Raw genomic sequence first — 26,266 nt, 5'->3', positions numbered from 1 at the left:
CAGAGCTGTGGAAGCGGCTCCCAGTGCTACCGTGCTGCGCGGGCGCGCCGTGTGGCGGCCAGCTCTGGGAGCCTGGACGACATCTCGTGTGCTGCAATCGGTGCTTCTTAAATCTACTGTTAAATAAAACATCGTTGTGCGTTTACACGAAATAAAGCTGGCTTCTCACCCCTGAAAAATGAATAGGTGCTGACATGATGCGTGAGGAAGGAAGAGGGGGTGGGCGGGAGAGGCAGTGAGTGTGAGGAGTGCGCTGCGTCCCGGCCGGGCTGCCGCGGCTGTGCCAAGCGAGCAGCGAACTGCTAATGGAACCAATGAACCGTCAGTAAGTTGAAATCTTTTGGGTGAAAGCACGCCTGCGTTTTAACCCAGTACGTGTCAGTGTATCAGCTACTGGGAACAGAGTGTGAAATCATCGGTTGTAAAATCAGTAGGTAACAAACGGAGAAGAGAGGACAGGTGATCTGGGTTATCTCGATCGCCCAACACGATAATCCCTTCAGTTCTTTATCTGAGGAAATGATCTTTAAGCAATTGCAGTGTTGGGTGTTGCCTTTTCCAATCATCCTTTCCGCTTCAAGAACTTTAGAACATGTTGACCTATTTAATCATATTTGACAAAGGTGTACAAATTTTGGAAGATTAGCTTTATGCAAGCCTCTGAGAAAATAGCAGTTACACAAGAGAAGGGAAGGAAGGCAAAACAGAGGTATTACACAACTAGCCACCCAGCACACAGCTGTATTTCTCTGTGGCTAGTACACAGAGATCTGTTTTTGGATCTGGTAGGCACATTTCTTGCATAAAGGAGTATCGCAGCATACAGGGGCTCAGGACAGACTTTGGGGTTACTGCTCTAGGTTGAATTTATGAACCAAAAATCCAAACCCTCAGGAACCAGTGTTTGGTGAAGCATATTGCTTGCTAATATGGGCGTTTTCAAAGTCATATTTCAAAGCCTAAAACATGAAATCACACAGAATTGTGGTTCGTCTGCCAGCAGTTCATGCCTCAGTAATAGCAGAGGATTAATGCTCCCACCTGTTAATCTTCCATCTGCTGGAAGTTACTGCTCACATGTTGCAGAAATAACAAGAGAGAACGTGTCCATCTTTATCTTCCAGGCTTTCAGAACATAAACATGCTGAATGTCATGGTAGTCTGAAGTAATATTTGCTTTGTGAACTAGAGTATCTCCAGTGCAGATGTGCTTCAAATTTTGATGACAGCTTCATGGGCAGACTTCTCTAGGAGAGAGGGAAGGAGCAAGGGACAGTGGTCCAAAGCCACTATGAACTGTTGGAGCTTGGGGGGCAAGGTGGACACACAGTTCATGGCACTGAAGTGCAATGGTACATGAGAAAGTGCCTGATAATGAGATTTAAATGTTATATTTTTCATGGACAAGTTTAATGGAAGAGTTGGTCATTTTCTACAAGTGTTTACACAGGGAGAATATAGTTCTGAGGGTGGATTTTTCATTAACATAATAGAAGAAGACATAATGAGATTCAGTGACTGGAAGCTGAAGGAAAACAAGTTCAGGCCAGAGGTATGACTCTTAAGGCTATCTAACCATGGGAACAATGACCCTGGAGGCCTATTAGATCAGCCATCACATGAAGGATTTAAATCAAAGCTAAGAACATACAAAGTAAAGTGGCTCTGCCAAGTCAGATCAGAGGCCCATCCAGCCACGGTGTATTTTTCCAAGGGGTCAATGAGGACAGACAGCTTGGCAGGCAATGAGGTGGGGATCCCAGCAATTACTGTACCCGCTTATATTCCCTCTGCCATGTTCAGTCAGTTTGTGCAGCGTTCTGAAAAACATTCTTTTTTTGCAGAACGTTGCCGAGAAACCCCCCCATTTTCTTCATGAAATTTATGAGACCTAAACTGGTGTGTCCAGGAAGAAAAGCAATTCCAAAACTGTGTCTCCATCTGTTAAAATTACACTGCATATATTTTCAAGCAAGAGTTGTAGTCTTGATGCCAGAAATCCCATTTCTATATAGAATATCCCATCAGTGATACCTATAGTATCTCTTATTCCCAAAATAATTAGGCAAAATGTGTCCGAAGTGAAGTCCATATTAAATTGTTTTTCCTTGACTTCTGTGGGTGGTTGCACACCCAAATCCTAACCCAAAGCAGTAGACTTGAAATCATGTGATTAGTGTGCTAATGCCCTGTCAAGAGGTCATCTTTTAGAGAGACTATGAAAGGGAAATAGGAAGAAAAAGCCTTGAAGAAGTAACTGAAGCACAGCATTTGCTGTGTCTCCACCGTACTAAGCCCAATATTGCACATCTATGACTGGGTAAGTATGGCTTTCCTAAAGAATTTGCTGCAGATAATAAGCCAACATGTTGCTGCACTTACAGGATAAATGCATAAGTAGCAATTTACTTGATGAAAAGTAGGATTTTACCTTCAACATAATGTTGTATATATATGTTAGTATATTTATATAGTACAGATATACAGCACATACATCTAGCATGATATCAATAAATACAGAAGTAAAATTTGCTGAGGTTGGAAACTGCTTGACAGAAAGAAAGGCTGCATTTCTCAGAAATGTGAATCCATACAAAAAAATTCTCTGAAGCTGAAAAAATTATGAATTATTTTAAAGAGGGAAATATTTACACTGAGGAGTGCATTAATTCGTACCATTTGACAGTCTAACAGAGTTCTTGAAGGAAAAGAATTTGGAGGCAAAATAAAAGCAAACAGAAGTTGAAGATATTTCTTCCACACACAGAAGTGCCTTAAGCCGTTCTTGCTGTCATAATCATGCCTGGTTTTGCTTACAAAGAAGACTTTAAATCACACATCATCACATCAACATTTTACTGTCAGTACCCAGTGGAGAGACAGAAAAGGAAGTGAGTAATGATATCCATATGCATGGCCCAAGATCACATGAGAATTTGGGTTATGAGATCAGCACCTATGTATTTCAATTTCTTTGTTCTTCATATGTATTTCAGCATTTATTTTTACCTAAGCCACGAAAAAAATGCAGCCCTTTCTTGAAACTAAATGAGACTGCTCTAGAATGTGCTGCTTGTGAGCACTTGTGGAGTTCTAGGAATCTGTAGTATGGCAATTAAGCAAACCTAAGGCATTGTAAATACGTTGTAAATGCTGAATAGTAAGTATACTCAATACTAAACTATATTGTAATTCTTCCCAGTTATCACCAGGTGGCAACATCAGAACCGTAAAAGTCTCGTTTTCCTGAAGTAGAGGACTTTCAGACAGAAGGAAGTGATGTGTCCCTGATTGCGGTCATTTCAGGAAACAAAAACAGTATGATTACATTGTCCGGCAAGGTTCAGGTTTCTGTCCAACTTTGTCAGTTGTTTTCAGAGCTACAGCTACTACTGAAGATATTAATTGGTTTCCCTTTAACTCATATAATTTAATCTGGTCGTTTTTGTCTTTTTTCTTTTAAGAATTTGGATTGTAGAGAATTCATGATGAAGAGCCTTTTCTTGTCTTTCTTACTAGGCTCTATTCTGTTTATGAACAACTTTTCAGAAGTGCAAGGAAGAAAATGGAAAGGTGAAGGTACAACACAAAACCTGGAAAGCATAAGCATTGGAAGGTGTTATGACTATATTAGAGTTGTGAATCCTGCTGTTGGGTAAGTTATTGCATGTTTCTGGAATAGTGTTTGTCTTCTGAACAAATTGGTCATTAATCAAAGTATGATGTTTCACTCTTAGCCATGAAAGTAATCCTACTGAAACCGATATGTGTAGCTTTCTGGAAACAGAAATTGAACTTTGATGGATGTTGCAATAGTACCAGTAGTGTAAATAAGGCAGTATTTTTAATGCTCCAACTTTTTTCCCCTAGTAAGGGTGTTCTATAAAGAGAACACTGCACAGAAGTTGTGAGGAGTTTCTAAAGCACCAAATCTGTCAGCGCTCCTGGAAAGACCAGCATTACTGTGTGTATTGTAGGTCACGCCGAGTAAGAGGGTGAAGACCACACTTTACAGATATCCTGTGCTGCTGATGTAAACTGCTTAGCTCATCCAGGTGAAAAATCAAAAATTAATCAACTCAGTGAAGTACTATTACCTGTGAGTTTTCATTGTCTATGTCAATTACGCAAAATTGGAAGAAACACCCTTGCCTAAAATGACCACGTTTTCTTTCTTTTTGACATTGTTTCGGCTTTAGTGAAAAGGAAAAGTCTCTGAAGAACAGTCACTTTGAAATCAGTCCAAAATTACTCCTGATAGTTTGAAGGTATTTGCAGAAGGAAGCTGTCTGGATTTCTGCAGTATCGAATTGTGGTCTTGTGTAGAATTCAATCAGTTGCGAATAGTAGAAAATACCACCACCTTCCCCCAACTTCGCTTTTTCAGTTCCTGCTGCAAAACAGGAAGATTCAGGACTCGTCTTGAAAACAGAGTTATGATATTTAACAAAGGCAAAACAACATTTTTCTTAACATTTCAGAACCTTTTTTTTTTTTTTTTCAAGTTCCATAGGAAACAAAACCTCATCCTAATGCTGTCAAAACAGCTCCAGCATGGCAAATGTATAAGTGTATCACAGTGGATAGCATCAGTAAGCTTTAACTATGTGTTCCTACATACCAACAACATAATATAAGCTACAAAATCATGTTAATTAAAAGTTGTGTAGGTAAGTAGACAAGTCTTATCTTGTGACAGTTAAGAGATACCATTTCATTTCTAGCAGAAGCAGGACTTTACTAATATATCAGAATACTCTAAAATGAGCAACATAAAGGATGGTTACTGTGGAAATGTTTGCTTTACCATGTGACAGTAGTATTGAAAGTATTTGTATATTACAGTTTTGTGACATTTTTGCAGCATAAAGTTGAGGAGTCTGAACACATCAAATTATTCTTAATCTGAACAGCATAAAGCAAGGTTGGACGTTAGCATTGCTTTCCTGAATTAAGGACCAAATGGGCAGTATAAAAAGAACGGCTGCACAATTTATTTCATATAATTTCACAATATATTTTTATTCTCTTTCCCTTAGGTCTATAAGAAAATACTGTAACATAAACGAAATTGAAATTTCATACTGCACAGCTGCAAGCCAGATATTCTAATTATTTATAATCCTTTTTGTTCATTGTCTGCTTCTTAATTGCCCCCAGGCTAGATTTTACGGAGGCATAGCCACCTGGATAGGTTTTGCTTCAGAATAATTTTCAAAAATACTTCATTAACAGAAAACAATCTGGCAAAACATGTCTTTACACTGCAATACGATTAAAACATAAAAATGTTTATAGAAACACAAGAACAACCTTACATTAAGAGACAACATACAAAATTGCAAAAGAGGTATTTTACAAAATGCAGAAGTGAGAAATTTGAATGAAAATCGTATTTGAAGTTTTTTAATGGGAGTATGCTATATTACACAAACACAACTCTTATATTAACTGCCATATTTTTGTACAGATTGCATGTAATGAAGGCTTTTGGGGAAAAAAAATATTATGAATTAAATGTAATACAGCTTATTTTTGTCTATTAAGATTGAAAAGAACTGTCCTGAACTACAGTCCTTCCCCACTCTGTCATTTATGGAATATTTTTGCCAACTAAGAAATTTTGAGTTAAAAGAGAAGGATAATCCTTTTGATTTACAAGCTGTTCAAACGTGAGATGAGAAGACATGAAGTGAAAAATGCAAGTGAATTAAGCAGAAAATTACTGCTAGTTTCAACTGTCAAGAAAGATGTTAAGAGTTCAGCTGATGATAATTTGCAAGCACTAACATGAAGAAATGAGGGCTGACAGCACACACCTCTTCTGCAAAACAAGACATAAATATATACAGTTGTCAGGAGCTAAAGTTTAACAGCTTGAAGTTGGAAATAGGGTGCAAATCCTTTTATCAAGTAAACTGTTTAATCATTGGTACCACTGACCAAGGGTCATATTGCATGACTGAAGATTTTCAGGTCAAGGTCTCATATTTGCTTAAGGTATGTTAGTTTTTAAAAAGATGTTGGAAGCATGACCAGTTCTTTGCATGGGACCAAAGTTCTTTTTCCTGCATGGAAGTTGAGTCCTCTAACTTTAAATAATCTAGGATCTCTGCAGCTCAAAGCAGCTGCTTAAAGAATGAGGAGAAGCACCAACAGAAACCCCGCTGTATATGGATAACATTAAATGAACAAAACACTCTAATGGCTAGATTTGGTTTAGTTTTAGAGACAACTTTTATTCAAGCTTCATAATTACAGCCACTGACATTGGGGATGCTTGATGCATGTAAAATACATTTTTCTGCTGAGCAGAGTGTTCCCAGCATAGACATTGTCACAGTGTAAGTGGGGAAGGTACCATGGGAAAGTGATGAAAGCAGCAATTTGCTTTTTAATTACTTCAGGCAGGTTCAGAGCTTTCACAGATGAGCTCGTGCAAATCCAGAGATTTAGGATGCTTCCATCCCTGGCTGGCTGGCTCTGTCCTTCTGCGAGAGTTTATTGTTCCCAAAGCAGAGCAGGCAGAAGGGAACTAAATGCACAGCCTTGCGTCTTTTTTCAGCCCACCTCTTCATGAGCAGTTTAAATGCTGAATCCTAACAGTACTCTTGCAGCTACTGCACAGTCTCATGCCCTACACAGCCACTGTGCTCATTCCAGAAGTTAAAGCTGCATCGTCCTCGAGTCTGCTTACCCTGAAGGTGCTCTTTGTTGAAACTATTTTTCTGTCATCAAAACTGTTAGTAACTCTCCTGCCTTGAATCTGACATTTTAAGAGTAAATTTTACATTCAGTAGCTTAGCATATTCAGCTGTGCTTTAAGAGAAGTGGCTTTTTGAATCCCCAAGATTTTTGAGAAAGCTGTTTGGTTCTTTTAGCCATGCTACCAAGCTGGATAGCAGAGCTTACTGTGAATACTTTATAACATATGTTATGAAATGTATGTATGTCTAATTCCACACTGTAATTCCAACCATTTTTACTGCATTTTACTTCTTCATAATTTCTTTGGAGAGGTGCTGCAGTAAGGAGGAGATACATGCTCTTCCTCGGTTGCAAATTTTCTGTCTTAATCTTGTGAGGAATTTACTTTGTGGATTGAAAGAGATGGGGAACAAATCACTTTCTTGTTCTGCTTTGGAAAAAAAAACAAAACAGTTCTGCTATTTGTTTTGACAATTGCAGTGAGAAGAACTGTTCGGAGTTATGGGAAGCCTTCATAAATGCTTTTATTAACAAGGATCCTTGCAACATTCTACCTCAAGACTTTGAATTATTTTTCAAACTGTCGCTGCACCCAATTCCCGCTGACAAGGTAATGATTATTAATGTTATTATAACAGTCCAGTGACATCTAGCAGATTTCCCATCACAGTCATTCAGAACAGACTAAAAGTCATTCTGTGGCTGATAATTCATTATTTTGGCCCACCTGCAGCTTATAAACTAAACTGGAGCTGAGTGCAGTGAATTTATCTGCATTTCTTGTAAGCAGTAACTTAAGCAGTAATCTTCATATTCCTCTGTACTACCTTACAGCTCCCTTCCCCTATGCAGGAGACCTCGATCCCCCTATCAGTCCTCTCCCCTGGGTTCTGGGTGTCCTTTGTCTCTTCCTTCTCCTGTACCAGCTGCTCCCTGTGCCTGCAGTGGTTGACTGTGTTAACATTTCCTCTTCCTCGCTGTTTTTGCAGTGAAAGCCTGGGATTTGTGTGTCTTCCTTATCTATGTTACTCCCTTTCCATGCTACAAATGTCTCCTGTTTTTCCTGCTGTGCCAGTAGTTCTGTTGCAGTCCCTGACCTTGCACAGCTACTTTTCCTCAGGCTAGATGCTCTGCCTGCAATGGCTGTGTCTGCTCCTTCCCCTTACACACCAAATCCCAGGGCGCTGAATGTTCAACTCTGACATGATAAAAATATTAAACACATATAAACAGAAATGAGATAAGGTGCTGTAATATCCCATCAAAGTGTGTGTTCTAGCCTTCTCTAAAAGGTTGTAGTACAAAGCAGTTTTTCTGCTGACATAATTGTTCCTTATCTCTAGGTGATAAAAGCCAAACCTACAAATGCTACTGACTATGTAGATTCATAATGAGAGCGTTTTGCAAACATGAAAGTAACAGTGTCACATACAATTTTTTTCATACCATAAACCAGCATAGAAATATGAGAGAATTCTCTAAGCTGTACCTGGCTTATGAATGCCTCCTCTTTTTCTTTCTTTCCCTAAATATCTGATGAAGAAAGCAAAGCTAGGCCTCATTATATTTAGTATAGATGTGATTCCAGTCTAAGTATGCACCTCAAGCCTTTAGTGATCGGAATTAACACCACTGTAAGAATTAAGTTTGTTCCTATAAGTAGGGAGCTAACATTCGTGATTCTTAGCTTGATTTTGAAACAACTACCAAAATATATTTTGAAATGTTTTCAGCACCACATAAACACATTGTGTCTGCACCCAAGTGATGGTTCATTTCTTCTGTATTTTGTTTTCCTTTTTAATTTAGTCTCTCTTCTGGGAAAATAATCAGCTGCTAGTCAACAGCTTTTCAGACAGAGCTCGTCGCTACATGACTCTTGGTGATACCCTGTTTGGCTTCTTTGGAGATTTTCTAAACTGGTGTGGGAAGGAAAACAGCACAGGTAAGAAGACAATGAGTGCTATATTATATGCTTGCCTGTAAAACTATAATGGAGACAGACTGCTGTGTTTTGGAGGATTTAATTTTGCTTAAAAATTAAGAATTAGGTAGCTCCACTTCTTCCACTTCGTCTTCTCTCCTGTTTTGTGTGAATACTTAAGGGAAGCACACAGTGAAACAATGCTGCATAGGAGATGAACCGTGGAATGTATGTCTGCATCCCAGGTATGGAGTTACAGCCATTTCAGCCAAATTACCAAGTCCACAGCATGTCACTGATAATCTTAACTGCAGAGAATGGAAAATGCCAAGGAAAAAAAAAAAAAAACAACAGTTACCAGTTTCCTGTGTTATGTCAAACTATCTTGTACGTAGTTGCTTTCTGAGATCACTTTTTGTAGTCATTATTATGTCTTTAACAGTACATATCACATGCTTCCTGACAGGACTGGACTATGAATCCTGCCCTACTGCAGCAGAATGTGAAAACAATGCAGTGGATGCTTTCTGGAGGATGGCTTCGATGACTGTAAGTAGTGCATTAACACATACTTTGTACATTAGTGAGCACATCCCTGGTGGTTTAGGAAAGCATTGCTGGGTCAAAACAGATTTGAGTCTCATACTGTGCTAAATTATTTCCTCAGGAACAAACAGGCTTTTCTAGGCTGGGAATGGTGTTTAGCAGGGGGAGCCTGAGTTTCATCCTGTCTAGCTAACATGGTCAAATTCTATGTTAGCTGTGTTAATACATATTAAGCATATACTAAGCAGAGCAAGCACACTAGGGACTTTAGGACCTCCACAGATCAAGCCCAAGGAGTGCCAAAATTCAAGTCAGGAGTGTTCCTGACCTGAAGAAGTTGTTTACAGGTTTGAGAAAATAATTTGAGAAGATAGATTGAATTCAAGCATTGGCTGCATAATTCTTGTCAGCTTTACTGGAATGAGCAGGCTAGGGTGCTAGTTTGACATTATTTTCACAATTCTGATACTGCTCTGGTAAAATTGTCTCCTTGGTCATCATTACTTGCAAGACAATACCAAGTCATAGAAAAAATCTGTAAAGTGAATTCTGGAAAAGAAATATTCTGTTATGTATTGCAGTATGCACAACACAGTTCTGGGGTGGTACATGTCTTGTTGAATGGTTCCGCAGAAGGAGGAGCTTATCCAGTCAGAGGGTAAGAAAACTGTGTGTGAACACAAAGTAATGTGTTGAAGGTCTGATGTCTGCAAAGAAAAAGGCCAACCAGTGGTTTGGGCCTTCTGCTGCATGGTTAAATAACTGGTTTACTGAAGTCAATATTTTGTTCTTCCTGGGCTTCTGTTAAAGATCCCATTATGTTTTAGGGGAATATGCATTTTTCATGATCATATATGCCTGAACATGCAAAAGAGTTAAAAAATAACTGGAATCTTGTTTTTTGGTTATACTTTCGCTACTTTAGACAGGCTTGAACACCTTGGACAGGCAAATCTACTGTTGCCACTAGAGATCTCTGGTCAGTCGCAGCCCTACCAGACTTGTCTAGAGATGGTAACTGTTAGTAACAGGCTTTCACTTCTCCAGAAGTTTAAATTAACCTGTTAACTTAATGGGTGGGTCTCAGCTGGGTACCAGCAGCCACCAATAATCATCCCAAGCCTTGTGATTCCTTTCCAGTGCAGCAGCTGCTTGCTCACATGCAGAAATTTAGAAGACTTCTGATAGGCAAATCAGGTCATACACATGGGCTGGGGCTTGGATCAGACATTAAATGAAGACACAGCCATTACAAGCTTTGTGATGGGAGGGGAAGGGGAGGTGCAAAGGTAATGCCAGAAAACATTGCATCTTTGCTGGAGTGTTAGAAATCTGTGGCTTTAAAATACCTGTACCCCCCCCCCCTCACCCCCCCCCCCCAAAAAAAAAGCCATTAAAGCAATCTGTTGGATATGGCATTTTCTATTTGATGTCAGAGGATTTAGTTTCCATGTTATTATCCTGTTTTAATTGATAATTATGTAGCAAAGTAAAATTACGCAAGGCAATAAAGTAGAAAATTCATTCTGGGCCAGGGATAAACACAGCTAGAAGTTTCTGCTTTATGGTCTTATGAATTAGACCAAATCTACTATCAATATTGCCATGATTTCATATCTAAAAATCGATGTGTTTTTTGGCTGTTGCTAAATTTTATTTAAAACAAAATTGTATTCAGTCTAGAAGTCTACTAGAACAATCCTTTTTTGGCTAAATATCAAATGCTCTTTGTTTTGTGTTTGCATTTTAAAGTTCATTTCAATCTAATTCACCTCTATGTCATAACTTTAGTTGAGCCCTTCAAAGGTGAAGAATATAAAAACAAAACTTCAGATTAAATGTGTTTCACTTTGTGCACATTCATAACATGAATCAGATCTTTTCAACTCTGTTGAGTCTGATCATAAGATACAAATCTAAAAGCAAGCAAGCCCATATCCCACAGCAGGATCAGAGGTTTGATTACTGCTGAGGGATTTTTTTCCACATAGTTCTAAAAAAATGTTTCTCAAATCAGTTTTTTTGCAGATTATGAAATACCTTATCTCCAGAGAGACAAGATCTCACAAATAGTCATCTGGGTTGTGGATGATATTGAAGGACCAAATATGTAAGTGGTGTCTTCTACAAAAATCATTGTTTCTTTTTAAGCCTGTTTTTAAAATCTAACCTTGGCCTTCACTTTTACTACAGTTGCTCAGCAATTAAACTAAAAATATTTTAGATGCTTTTGCTAACACAGGAGGCACCAGTTGGCCTCTCTCAGAAATAGACAAAATAAAAATAAATTCTAATGTTAGTTCTGATGTCCACTTAGTTTGAGATATGTTTATGTGGATCTCAAATCTTAAGTGATGATATAGCACATGCTATTTTACTAGGAAAAGGGTCAAACTGAATTTCAGATTAAATGCTGATGTGCAGTATTTCTTTTGCCTTTCCAAATACATTATTTTCATTTTATCTTAACTGTTCTGGAAATCAGTAGAAGCATGGAAATACCACAATTGGGCTCATCTTATCTCAGAACTTAAAATCAATCCAAGAATAAAAAGTAAGCTTTAACAAGACTCATTCTGCTGTTAATTTTATTTAAAAGCTAACAAACAAAACAGTTTAAAAAGAATAGCCAAAGATGAAGTAAAGATTTTCAATACAAACACGGTAGAAAATGGACTCTGTAGGTAACAGAATTGTTATGCAAGGTGATAGGCCTTGGTAAAGGAAAAATTAAGTGGTCTATTCATTATAAATTCTCTCTCTCTGTGAGGGAAAAGTTCTCTCTCAATGAGGGAGAGAAGCAGTCATCATGCATAGATGAATCAAAGATAGAGGAGTAGAAGTAGTGAGCTTTACTCCAACCATCTCCACAGTCCCTGCAATTTACTATATCTTATCTCCTTCTATGAAGATATTAAAGACCCGTCTGGATGCCTACCTGTGCAACCTGTATGAGGGTGCTTGCTTTAATAGGGAGGTTAGACTCAGTGATCTCTTGAGGTCCCTTCCAACCCCTGCGATTCTGTGTTTCTGTGGTAGCTCTTAATTGGTCTTACATATTTTACTGTAGTTCTATGGAATCTATGACAAGAGAAGCAAGTATAAGCATGTTTTATGTTACCATTTCTGAGCCTTTCTTTTAAAACCAAAGAATCATATCTGGAAAAAAAGTATAGTTCACCTTTGCAGAAGTTGCCCTTATCACATAGAAGAATTAGAACACACACTGAATTTATACTGTGTTTATATTTCTGTTTGTGTTCAGCTGGATGCATGGGAATATTTGTATACTTTATGAAGAGTGATTTTGTTGATACCATATGATTTCTTTAGAGTCATGGGTACTGACTAATGGGTAACTAATAGTGGCCTTACTACTTGACACTGGTGCAAGTTTTAGAGATCTCAGTAAGCTCATTGCTATGCCAAGCTTTCTTTGTTGATTGGACCAAATAAAAAAAAAATCAATGCTTGGCACAAAAACTGTGGTTAGGGTTGTTCCTGAATTTTTCTGTGTTCTTGTGTGTTAGCATTGTATTCAAGAAGGGAGACAAACTTTTAACTACACGAATAATTCTGATTTGATATATCCAGCTTATTCTGTAAAGACGCCATCAACTTTATCACCAGCTAAAAACCTGCCAAAGAGTATGAAAAATGGAAGCCTTATTTGGTATTTTACAAAATTGTCTGTTTTCCTGTTTCTATAGTGGAATCTGAAAGATTTCTGGTTAATAGAATCTGCAAATGCTACACAGGCTGAAGCCAATCTTCAGTCTCTGCAAACTGAGTGTGTAAAATGCTAAACAACTGTAAGCAAATGAAGGATTATAAATAGCAAACTACATCAGTTTTCTATGTGTTTTAATACAGAAATACAGAAGAGACAAATAATGGAGATTTACTTTACTAATTCCATCAGGTTCAGTGGGAACTAGATAATAGTTCAAAGGGAAAATAGAAAATAATTGCAATAATATTCAATTTCTTTCTCACAGAGATTCCTGTGGATATAATACTGTACAGATATTAGAAGATAGGCTGAAAGCCCTTGGTTATGATGTCACCTGCACTGACAATTACGAGTAAGTGAAAATCTTTCATAAATGCAGTGCATTTGCAGAAGCAACTAATCTAACTATCTACTTTAAATTATTGCTTTGCTTCAAATATCTAAGTGCCTCTAAAGTTGTGACTCCAGTAAGAAACTTGTGTCGTAGAGAGCTGATACCACATTTTTTAGACTTGGCATTTTAGAGCAATGAATTAAGCAAAGTACTACATCTTATTGTGTGATTGCATAATTAAGTGCAACATTTTACTTACCCAGGTTTAGACACAGAAGATGGCCTCATATTCCAGTTTGCTGTAAAATGTTTATTGGGATTGAAAATCTAAGCAGTAGTTTAAATCTGTTGAACATCTGTAGAATTACTATTTAGTAACAATAATATTCACAGCTCCAGTTCAGAGTATCATTACAGGGAATCTTCAGACATGATAGTGCAGTTGAGTTTGTTTGGTTTCTTCTTGGTTTTCAATCTGAAAGATGGAAAATAAAACCATCTCTTTACAGGCCTGTAATGTTCTTACTCTGCTTGGACAATCCTGATCATTCCAAGTGTACCCTTTCATCGTAAGTAAAAGAAGTTCAGTCCATCCTCGGTGTCATTATAACCATGTGAAAAATGCAGAAACCAACAATTAGCATTCCATATGTCATTCATAAGCAATATGCATTATTCCTAGGTTTATTACTTACTGTATACTGACAAAAAGATTTGTAGCTACAAATTGTGCACAATTGTCAGTGAGTCCCTGTTATGGCAAATTAGGTGTAAATTAGTTCTCTTTAATTACACAATCATTATCTGATGGTATGAATGAAGTTTGTAAACACGAGTGTGCTAATGCAAAATCTATTCCAAATCTTGAATTATTTTTGTTAATATGCATAAATAATAAAATAATGAAATAATGGCAATAGAACTAGAGAACATTTCTCCAACTACTGGAAATGGTTCCAAATTTTGAGGAAGATTTTTCATCTTCCACTTTATATGCAAACTCAATTTTTACATTTTAATATATTTACTTTTGTCCAGTAGGTTATTTGCAGGGAATTACATCCAAAATACACATTTTTTTACTGAGCAAGCATCACTCCCTTAATGTGTTTTGTTTTCCTTCCAGTCAATATTGTTCTTTACTGCATAAAGAGAAGTAAATTAATTTATATTTTATTTCAGTTAATTTTACTTGAAAGATGGCTGTCTTCATTTGTCTTTTAAGCTATATGTTGTTACATGTATAGAAAATTTGATCATCTGAATATGAAAGCTACCTCACAGTTTGGAAAGTTGCAGGATACACAAGTGTGAAGTTGTTCTCTAGTTTTATTATTTTTATTCACAGTCCATACATTTGTCCACATTCTAGCTTCTACTGCCCTTCCTGCCCTAATTCAGACACCTGCAAATATTTTGTATGTTAAAACCCATGTAATGCTGCAATAACTTCTGCTGTCAGTAGACCAATGTGCCCTCCCTGGATATGGCAGCACACAACTCCTACATGCAGTTTTGGATGCATTCTACCTGCCTCTTAACTGAGACTGTGGCAGTAATACCTCACTTAGTACTACAGAGGAGCTGTATGTTGCTATCCATAGCATATGTTCAATTTTTAATACGCCCTTACAGAGAAAATGAGTACTCCATTTGTTCTGGTCACTCATCACATGGGAATGTTTATTCTTACATCAAAATTATGCCCCAGCACCACCCAAAAATGTACGATGAAAACAGTGGGATTTTAGAAATGGCTGATAGCTATAGAATCCTTTCAGTTACTAGATATTAGAAACAAACTTCTCCTGGCTTCTTGAGGCATTTATTTATTATTGGATACCACTTGAGGAGTTGATTAAAATATGGTTTCCTTGTTCTGCCAGTGAATTATAAGGCTTTGCTCATATATGTCAAAGGAAAATCCAGTTGTTCCATGCAAAATCACAGTGATGATATTCGCTAACTGGAGAAAAGGGCTTTACAGGACTTTATAAAGTACAGCATTGTGAACTCTTAACAGAAGACTATTCTCTCCACCTAGGTTTTAATCCATTTGTCTCAAGGTTTTGTCATTGAGTTTTATTCCTCAGCTGAGGAAATCTGGATGCAAATGCTTTTGGAAACCTTTTTGTCATCTTCTTTTCAATTAAGGGATGAGCATACCATTTCTGCAGTACCACATACTGTTTGCAGGGCAGCAGCGACCTCTTCCCATCCATCCTTGTTGGTACTAAAATGAACGTAATCACTAGCATATCCTAAGCACCAGTTTCATACTCTCTTGGAGTAATTACTAAACAACTCAGCCATTATCATCCTCAGGAAAAGTTTCCTTGCTTCTTTTCTTCCTGAGCTTTCTATTCCCTCTTATGTGCATGGCAATGCAATAGGCTTAATCCACTTCAAATCTATGCTATCCCTGATCAAGTCAGAGCTTCCCAATCTGCATGCTAAATATTATTGCCTATCCCAGAAATTTTTGTAGCCAAAATACTTAACGCAAATAAATACTTCTCTGTAAAAATAACATCTCCATTAAAATTGGCCATCCTTCCAAAAAGAACCCTTAAGCAGATATTTTGTAAATTATTTGATGTTTATCTTATAGATCTGTTTCCTCTGTAGATGGATTCTTCCTCTGTGATGGTCCACTAACTGGCATGGGGAGAGTTTGGTCATTAATGATACTGCTATTAACAGCATATATCCCAGCACAGGAAGGACATGGACCTGTGAGAGCAGGTCCAGAGGAGGCCATGAAGATGATCAGAGGGCTGGAGTACTTCTCCTATGAAGAGAGGCTGAGAGAATCAAGGTTGTTCAGCCTGGAGAAGAGAAGGCTCTGGGAAGACCTCATTGCGGCCTTCCAGTATTTATGTATAGGAGGCTTACAAAAAAGATGGAGAAAGACTTTTTTGCAAGGACATGTAGTGATAGGACAAGAGGTAACAGTTTTAAACTAAAAGAGAAGAGGTTTAGGTTAAATGTTAGAAAGAAATTCTTCACCATGAGGGGGCTGAGGCACTGGCATGGGCTGCTTGGAGAAGCTGTGAGTGCCCCATCCTCGAAGCTGTTCAAGACCAGGCTGGATGGGGCCCTGGCCTGCCTGGTCTAGTGAGAGGTGTCCCTGCTCATGACAAAGGAGTTGGAACTGTTTGATCTTCAAGGTCCTTTCCAACCCAAGCCATTCTATGATATCGGTTAAGAAAAGGCTTCCTTTGCATTTTGTGTACTTGGTGTACACACATGACATTTTAATATTTCAGTAATAAATACAGAGAGTAGGCCTGCGGGCTCTGCTGCGTCCCCTGCCAGTATGGCTGTTTGCTGTTACAATACTCATACCTTGTTTCTTATCTTCTGGAGATTAATGTCACCATCCTAAAGCCATCAGTTATGCAAGTGACTTTTTTGTGACCACAGTTCCTGTTACCTCAGCATTGTGAAGGAGAGGGCTGGGTCAGGGTAGCAGAGGAATGGTTAGAAGGTGCTGTGATCTACGTGTGGCTTCTAAAGTGTGAACTTAACACCTCTCCAAATTTGAACTGTGTTTCTCCTGAGCCAAAATTCTTGAGCTTTGTTACCTATTTTGAAGAAAACATGTAATCAAAAAATTGCCCACTAGGTGGCAGAGATGTATTACAAACATAAGCAGAACGGCAGCCCAGTGTCAGCAATTAGTAGAGATATTTATTACTTGCGTTTTTGCAATGTCAGTGAGTCTTGGAAATAGATCTGGATACTGTACGAAGACTCTAAAAATATAGACCTTCAGAACTACTGCCACCTAGAAGAGCTCTATACCATCTCTGGCTTACAATTGAGATAGTACATGGATATGGAGATAAAAGAAGGTGCAGGTAGTATGGACAAACAAGGTAGGAAGAAGTGTTCTCAGGGCTCTGCACGCAGGTAAATCTGTTTATAAAATCATGACAGCTGAAGGGAACCTGGTGTCAAGCTTACAAAGAATATTCTGGGTTAGTACTTGGACTGCAAACTTCACCCTTGGCAACAAACCTCTGATATTTAAAAGAATCCTAGCTCAGCCTTGTGCTGTGAACATCCTGTTTGTTTTCTTTTCTTTAGATCTGCACCAGCAGCAGCACAAAGAGGACCTATATCTTCAGACAGAGGAGGCAGCTGGAACAGGCTCATGTTTGTTTCTTTTGTAGGCTTTTTGTTTAGATCTGCTTTAGTGCACTAAGTGAATAGACTGAATCCAAATCCTCTCTTGACTTGGCTGGCTTTAATTAATTTCTAACCACGATTTCACCCAAGTTCTGGGACTGGCAAACATGCATGTTAAAACCCTGCATACTTCTATCCAGATTTCGACTACTAATAGAAAAAAATTCTACTGCTGCTAGAAAACCTCACCTGACTTTTCCTTTTCTTGTACAGAAGAACTCCCTTGCTATCTCCTATTATCCAAATTCTCTAGAATGAAACTGAGAATAATGCTTTCACTCTATTCATGTATTTCAGAAAGGAAAACAAAACAATCCCCAGTAGGAGGGTAAATGGGAGCAGGAAATCGGATTTCAAATGGGAGAACTTAAGATAACTTACCTGACAGAAAACATAATAGGTGAGATAGTGGGAAAAATTAAACTCATTTTCCTTAATAGTATTTGAACCAAACTTAACTGAAACTATTATATGGATGTAATAGTTACAGGACATGCAAGGCACACATTCTTACATGCAGTATTTTACTCTCAACTGCTTCCAGTTGAGAGTATCCACACAGCTGTTCCTCAGCTGGCTATTTCCTGGCCAGAGCATAACCAGCAATATGGCCAGCATCAAAAGGTCTAGAAGGCTCTGCATGTCATCAGCCATGATGTGAGAGAGTAGATTTATAACATTTCAAATTCAGACAAGAATCTACCCTTGTTCAGTGGACTCACTTATGTCAAGACCAACATACTCAGAAATATCTTGCACTGCTCTCTCATTTCTAACATTGTCGCACTCTTTCCCAGTACATCAACTCAGCAGCAAAGACAGCAGTTATTTCTTTCCAATATCTTTTGAATAAAGTGCCTTAAACTTGTTGGAAAAGTTTGGGAACACCTGTAGAGATTTTTAGCAAACCAGCAAATATAGCTGGGAAAAGAAGGCAAAGTTTTAAATGCAGAGACTTCCTCAGATCTTAAACACAGCAAATTTCAAGCTGAGTATGGATCTCTTCTTCTGAATTAAATGTAATTGTTTTAATTAATGTGAAAGAACAGTGTAGCCAGCATCTTTGAAGCAGCAGGGCAGGAGTGTTAGCAAATCAAGAAACAATGAGGTCATTTGTTACTCCCTAGGGGAGGGAGAGATGTTAGCAAAAAGTTGCAAGCAAGAAAATCCCTTATCTCTCATCTGTTTCTATGACTATACAGTAGGTGCACAGTGCTTAATACTTGGTAAATGCTCTGACTAACAACGCCTCATATAAAAGCTGTGGCACATTCTGAGAAACCATAATGTCTGAATGCCTGCTGATGTTCAACAGGGTGGTTCAAATACAGATTCAAAATGTTCAGTCATCCATACTTTGTACTAGCAGTGCTGGAAATATAGCTGTCTGAAATTGCATTCCAAGGGGGAAAATGTTTTAAGGGTCAATATTTCATATGAAGACATCATATCTATCACTTCATTTTGAATCTAATTTGATGCCACTATTTGAATAGATCTGTTAATACTCAACTACTCGTGGCAAATGAGAGTATCGCGTACCACAGCATCACAGGGTGCTTTGCATTTATGCAGACAAACCTGCAGAAGCTACTGATACTAATTCAGTATTTCCTACCATTGCCCATTTTTTGGACCACTTGTGGTCTCAATTGTGTCGCATTCTGCATTATCACAAGGATGATTATCTCCATTATCCCTTCTGTTAACCTATTTTGTTTCTGCTGCATGTGTTCCCATTGTTGTATCTGACAAAAACAGAACTGTAATTCAGAATAATTTGTTTTATCAGCATGTATGTGCATGAACACAAATACGTCTGCTCTTGTCTGCTCTGCCTGCTCTTAAATGCAAACTGTTGAGTGCTCTGGAGTAAAAATTAATGCAAATAAAGCAAGGACAACTTGTTTACCTCTCTGCCCTTTTAATACTGCTGGTGTTTTATTTTTGTCATATTGGCCTGGTGAGATATTCAGCTGACATGACCATGTTTCCAATCAGCCATCTCAAATGTAGTGAAACCTCCACTTCAGTCTCAAGAGGCTGTGTTACACTTAGTTGTTCAAAGGAAACTAACTTCTGTGATAGTTTTCTTTATAATTTGTTAGAAATAATTCTGCTATATTCTGCTTCAACAACAGACAGTGTAAATTGGAAGAACGGTGCTTTTAGCAGAGCCAAAAGGTTTGGCTTAAAATAGCTCACTATGGCGAGGCACGGCATCTTAGTTTAGACAAATGTTAGGGTGGCTCAAGCAGCTGACAAGTGTTGTTCTGATTTTCAGGTTTTTCCTAATTCCAGTTTCTGCCCAGTCTAAATTTACTTGCCATTTTATTTACAAGGTGAAGATAATTATCTGCTGATTTTTGCAGGTAGCCAAATTCCTGTATGTCTCTGGGAATTACAAAGGCAAGCTCAGAGGAGACTGTCTCCCCTGCAGCAGTGCAGCTCAAGTGCAGGCTGGCAGCCAGAGGGGCCACGGAAACTAGAGCCTTGGAGCACAGCACAGACCTGGCCGGAGTATCCACCTCGTCTGGGCAGCCCCTCATCATCTGCCTTCTGCTATTTCCTGCCACCTGCAGCAGAAGTGAATCTGATCCTCAGTTCAGATGAGTTACTTCATACTTTTAGCAGAACGTGGGTGAAAAATGACAATGCTAGAAGTTTTATAAAAGGGAAATGAAGTGGGAAATTATATTTAATACTAAACACTTCTTCAAGTAGTAGGTACTAAGGTAATGAATCCTTTACTTGTGACCATTTGACGAGGAAGATCTCTGTTTTAATGAAAGTTGCCAGAAAGCTCAGAGTTGATATTTCCACAAAGCTGAGTGAAATCTCTTGGCTGTCATCTTGACTTTTGTCACCACTACCCAAAAGCATGGGGTTAAATAAAATAGGAGCTGCTGGAATAATACGAAAAAGGAGAATGATTACTGGTAAATCTTATGGCATGTATCATACAAAAAGAATCTAAAGACAGTAAGAATAACTGATAAACTTGGAAGATACAGCCTCTAATCCTGGACAAATATTTAAACACACATATACAAAGGCATGTGGCTTGTTTTTCAGGTTTCCTGTTTTATGTTCACATCGATCCCTTCCAAGTGGCACATCTATCACCTCTAGTTCTTTCAGGATAAACTTTGCAATTTACAAAACCTTGCGCCTGCACAGCATACCTTTATATCAACTTTGTTTTCTTGATCACCACAGTGGGAGGGAAGCCTGCTGGATACTTTGCTCCAAAATGTGTAAGCAGCATAATAATTAGCACTGGCCAGGAAACAAAATTAGTACTGGCCAGAAAACAAGCCCTGGAAAGCTGGTGAGATTAATGCATTTGTTTTTACTCTGCTAAAAGTTAACTTTGAAAAGTGGTTTGCAGTAAGAAGTACGGCGACCTCATCAGACTTTTAAACAGCCCCAAGCTGGATGCCTCCTCATGCAATCAGAAGATCCCTACCTACTAAGTCACAGCTTTGTTATATCTGTAACTTTCTGGCAGTCTCTTCTTTTGCAGCTGTTCCATTCTATATAAATAAACATTTATTGATTAAAAAAAAATTACTTTCTTCACAACATGGTTTATGCTGAATTCATTAAATTTGTGCCTCCTATTCTGCAGATCAGCGAATTAAATGCTAAATTCATGAATGTTTATTTAAACTTTGTCTGAGCCATTACTTTCTGACACAGTTAATTAGAAAGGCATACCAATAAAAGGTGAAGGTGCAGAAGAGTGAAGCAGCTTGTTTACTCATACTGTTCTGGAGTTACTCCACAGCTTGTGGGCTCACTGCTCCAGCAGTGTGCTTGTAGGGGAGCTGTTAGCACATGGCACAAACCCTAGCTATGGCTTGGTTTTGTTACAAACATGCCACTTGGCCTGCATAAGAAACTGTGAACTGAAAAATGCAGAAAAGCAGTGCTGGTGACAGCAGGATGCTCTCCAGGCAGCAGAAAAGCTTAGAAAGCACCTATAAAAGTGCCAGGCTTTCCAGTTGAAGGACAAGGAGCAGGCAATCCAGCACTCAGGAGAGCTAGCAAGAAAACAGCGTGGAAATAGGAAGAAGAAAATCGGCATCTTGCAATAAACAAAGGGAAAGGTCAGTCAGTAGTGTGTGTTAGCCTGTCCTGCACTGAACAGTAAGACTCTGCTGTCACAACCTGAGCTTCACTGCAGCAAGAAGAAACACTTGCAGCCACACAACAGGAACGGAACCAGGCTAAGCAGAGAGTTATTAAGTAATAGTGATTCCCAAGCATCCCTTTTCTGAATGTGAGCTTTAAATGCACTTCTCAACGTAATGTTATTAATTTGTAAGGCGGTCAAAACTGTAGCCTGGTTTGAAACATTGAAGCTGCAGAACAGATGTTACCACTTCTGAAAAGATCAGGGTGTATCTATGTTCTTGCCAGTCTATCTCACAGGATATTTGATCCCACTGAATAAATCTCACTGTCCATAAATGATGTCCTAGAAACAAGCAGCATAAAATCTAGTAGCTCCAGTGCTTCAGTGCCATTTAACTGGAATACAACACTGAGGGGAAAAGCGGGCTACTAATTTAAGGATTTTAACCTCAGTGAGCCATGAAATTCATTGTGAAACAATCGCGTATCAAAGATCAGAGCTTTTTTTCTATGGAGTGTTTGGGTGGAGTTTCCTTATTGAAAAGGTTTTTAGAAAAAATTAACATGTTCAACTGGTAGTGGCTTTCTAAATGTCTCTGAATCATTACTTAAGACTGCAGAAAAACTTCACAGGAAAACAGTAATAATTAATCCATAAGACAACAAACCTTACCTATCCAGGGGCATTCAGAAAGATTTGGAAAGTTAGATGTACTAGTAGGGAAAAATTAGCACTCCCTGATAAATTTCTCCTCTATGCTAAAGCTCAATGCTTGATGAAAAGAAAGAAACACTTGGCTTCATTTATTTGTTTGATTGTAATCTCCCATTTAAGAGTAAGGACATTTGGAAGCACAAAATAGGATGAGACAGAGCTTATCTTCTAGGACTTAAAGGGAACTGAAGAGTCCTCAGCCATTTCTGTTTTAACAAATCCCTAATGGAATTCATTTGGGGAAAAAGAAAAAAAAAAAAAAGATAGGAATTGACCCCAACACAGCTATTCTGTGTGCTATTCATCACAGCTTCTCTTCGTCTCATTTCTTCAGAAAATACTCATCTAAGAGGAAAGCATTTCTTAAAATCTTTTTGAAATGGCTGATGGGTGTGTATCAGAGACCTTGAGCTGATCAAATGGTGGGGTCAGAAGTCCCCTCTGACATGTGTTGGTGAATGATACCACGGGCTTTCAAAAAACAGCAATTACTGAATATTTTACTGAACTGATTTTTCAGTACTGAATACTGAATAAGAGACGTACTTTGTCTCCTTTTCTGTTTCACAATGCTCATGTCTAACTGGCAAGACAGCTTTATTTTTATAATATATTTAGCTGTCCATGCATTTTTAGCAATCAGTCAAACTGAATGTGTTTATTTTAAAACCTGATGGCTAACATCACCTGCTCACCGGATCAAGCTTTGCTGATGATGGCACACTCATTACACAGCTGCAGTCACTCCAGTCACTGTCACCACATGCATACAACAGGCCCTTGAGCCTGTGGGCTGAGTCCAGCTGACCCTCCCTCATCCTACCTTCAGTTCTTCCCCTTAAAAACCCTGAAGGAAGTCTTGTGCAGTCACAAAATGCTCCATCCCTGCATCCCCTGAGCGGCAGCACCCACAGCTCAAGGTGATCCAGAGAGCTTCTCCTGATGGCCACCGTGATGGATACCACACTGGTACAGCCCTGGGAGGGGCCCAGGCAAGGTGGTTGACCCTCCAGAGCCCTTCATCTATGTTTCTGTTTGTCTTTGTGTCCCTGTGCTCTGTTGTACATGTGAAGATGGGCCTCTGATGAGTTCACAGTCTTTGTGGTAGGCCTGGGAGGAGCTCGGCTGGGCTTTATTTCCACTTCCTCACCTACCATTGTCTCTATGTGCTTGTTTGTGGGAAATGCAAATTAACTTTACCACATAACCTAAAATCTTGAGACATGCTTCTACACTGCTCCCAGATATCCCTCTTTCACTTTCTTCCAACATTTAAGTTAAGCTCAGTCAGGGATTCCCAGTTCAGCCGAGCTGGAGCCCTGCCACAGTACAGCTTCCTGCACATCAGGACGTACCACGTTTGGGATTTGAGGAGATTGCCCTTGAATCAACTAGCTCTTGCTTTTTTCTTTTTTGTCTTCAGTGTCCCCTGGGTGCACCCTCACCAGACCTTTGGAAAAGCCACAGTCATTAGGTCAGAAGTGTTTCTATCAAACTAAACAGAGTGCATCTCCAGTTCTGTATCTTCTGGTGGTTTTTTTTCCTTCACGAGTCGATTTTTCAATGCTTTTTTCTTCTAAGTACTCATTGCTGACCAACTGTCAATTCTGATCAAAAACCTCCTCACATTGCTAACAGCTAGAAACTGGTCCCTGACTCAATTCATCCCTACTAAAACACAGTGGAGAACCACTCCTCAGCTGCACCAGGTTACTGAATGCCAGTGCTGGTGCATAGCACTAGAACATTCAACCCCGGGAGGAAGATTTTGCCTGTGCCTATCTAAGTTTATTCTCAGTTGCAGATGTGACAGATGATGGACAGATGGATCAGGCCACGCAGTGAGTCATGCAGGAATGAAATAGCTTTGTGCTGTTTGCCTTACGAATTACTCCACCTTGCCCTTCCATAGTGAGTACTTTATTTGAGAAACGCAGTGGGGAGGAAGGAGAAACAAATGGCCTGAGTCTGTGTAAATACAAAAATGTTATTTTAGATGTTGCTCTGTCATGGGCTGCTGGGTTGGCTCTTTCACACTCTGCAGTTCAAACATAGGGCATCAACCTCAGCATACAATACAGCATTCATCCGTGTGCTTCCTCATATTTATTTACACTAAAAGCAGAAACCCATGATAGATTTGATAGATCTTATTGATATTACTCATTATCAATATGTATATTTTTTCTCTTTTACTTTATTTTCCCTTTTTTTCTTTGTTTTTTTTTTTTTTTTTTATCTTCCTTCTTTCTTTCTATCAACTTCCTGCAGACACCACAGGATAAGACACACTACTTATAGTCAAGAGTGTGTGTAGGGTGATGGAAAGGTCACTGGCAAAATAATACAAAGTGGTGACATTAGGTCCTCCCCACACTGTCACAATGCATGAAAATGCATAGGAAAAAAAAACAGTGCGTTCTGGTCAAGACAGGAGAATGCTTTGCAGAGAAGAGATAGGCATCATACATGTCAGCAAGCGCTGATCTAGTATTTACATTTCTCCCTTTTAAAGCCCTCAGCAGCATATGAAACTAAACGAATAAATTCCGTATGGAAAAACAAGCTGCTTAGCAGTGACACAATGAAAGAAAAAAAAAAGCCCCAGCAACTTGTAGTGGGCAAACTGCAAATAATTGCTGGATGCTGCCTTTTTACAGGGCATTTTATCACACTCCGGGTGCAGCAGCTTGAGTCTCCAGTCAGGTGGGCATGCTCCTGCTTGCAGAACCCATGCTATGTATGATCTGTTTGGAGAAGTGGAGGTAACTTTGCAGTTTCAAATCTACATGCTGCATTAGTCCCAAAACATGACATCAGTATGGAAGAATGTGCATGCATCCCAGTTAGATAAGAGTGATGGGATACAGTATTTCTCCCACAACTGTTAACATGTACAGCAGCATGTAATGCTGATGGTCCCTCTGCAGACTTCCTATCCTTCCTAGGAACTTTATTCTTGGGGATATAAAGAAATCATACATTTACTTACAGCAAATGTAAGAACAAAGTGGTCTATCCAAAATATCTACAGAGTGCAAAGTTAGTTTTATCTGGGCTTTCTGCTCTGCTGCAAATTCTAATAGTGTTTCCATTTGAACTGAAATGTCCCCTAGGTGCTCAAATATGGGTGAATTAACAAGTTCAGAAATGTCCATTAGCAACTCAGGTGATAATTAAGGCATTACTGATTTTTGCAGCTATTTTCAGGGGCATCTCCTCACACAAAATTCAGTAACAATGGACTGCCCATCCCACACATACAGCATTTTTACTTTGGAGGCCTCCTGCACAATGAATTTTTCCATGGTTTTTCAGAAGATGAGTTTAGGCTGGAAACCTTACAGATTTAAAAAGCTGCAAGTGTCTATAATTATAAGTTGAAAATTAAAATAAATTCATGTATTTTTAAATAAATACAGCAGTCAGTTTTGCATCTATGTTAGCAACTGTTTAGGCGATCTACTTAGACATAGCACAGGTGCAAATAATCGCCATTCAAAGACAGACAGTTAATGCAACAGAACAGAGTTAGAGGACAAATGCATCAAACTCCTCCACCCTTGCTACATAATTTAACACGTGTTCACAGAGCTGTGCATTCTGTATGCAAACTACACAGGAAAACCAGAAAAGACTTGTGAACTTTTGAATAGCTTGAAAGTGCAACAAAGCAGAAAGAGAAGTGCATGGAATTTGTTTTCACAGAATTGACAAAATGCTAACGATATTAAAAAATAACAATAATTACATATATATATATATATTTATTATTATTATTATTATTTTAAAGCCCACCAAGATGTTGAACCATTGCAGTATCAGATTAGCTGACCAAGGTTTGAAACCTAGTTAGCTAGTTAATCAATTGGGTTTGCTGCACCTCAGGAAGAGCCCTCAGGAGGAGCTGTAATGAACTGAACTGCAGTCAGCAATGTCAGCACCTATTCTGTATCACCAGACAGCACTTTG

At 38.7% G+C, this 26,266-nt stretch overlaps 1 protein-coding gene across 3 annotated transcripts; it reads left to right on the top strand.

The window, feature by feature from the left end:
* The first annotated feature begins 3,222 nt into the window (after nucleotides 1–3,222).
* LOC100546297 (ADP-ribosyl cyclase/cyclic ADP-ribose hydrolase 2) lies at nucleotides 3,223–21,024 on the top strand. 3 transcript variants are annotated; one of them, XM_010710374.4, is made up of 10 exons: nucleotides 3,223–3,347; nucleotides 3,520–3,655; nucleotides 7,189–7,318; nucleotides 8,518–8,653; nucleotides 9,099–9,181; nucleotides 9,760–9,836; nucleotides 11,196–11,288; nucleotides 13,177–13,263; nucleotides 13,755–13,814; nucleotides 17,338–19,367. In XM_010710374.4, the coding sequence occupies exons 2-10, from the start codon at nucleotides 3,534–3,536 to the stop codon at nucleotides 17,453–17,455; spliced, it is 906 nt and encodes a 301-aa protein (XP_010708676.1). In that variant the 5' UTR covers nucleotides 3,223–3,347; nucleotides 3,520–3,533; the 3' UTR covers nucleotides 17,456–19,367. The 3 variants fall into 3 exon arrangements, with proteins under 3 accessions (XP_010708676.1, XP_010708677.1, XP_003205970.1); XM_010710375.4 differs by lacking the exon at nucleotides 17,338–19,367 and adding an exon at nucleotides 19,812–21,024 and having other exon boundaries at nucleotides 3,284–3,655; XM_003205922.3 differs by having other exon boundaries at nucleotides 3,284–3,655.
* The last annotated feature ends 5,242 nt before the right edge of the window (nucleotides 21,025–26,266 follow it).

Source organism: Meleagris gallopavo, chromosome 4, assembly GCF_905368555.1.
Source record: "Meleagris gallopavo chromosome 4, MGAL_WU_HG_1.1, whole genome shotgun sequence".
Classification (NCBI taxonomy): domain Eukaryota; kingdom Metazoa; phylum Chordata; class Aves; order Galliformes; family Phasianidae; genus Meleagris; species Meleagris gallopavo.
Note: the sequence above shows the minus strand (reverse complement) of the source record. Positions and strands in the feature narration are given on the sequence as shown.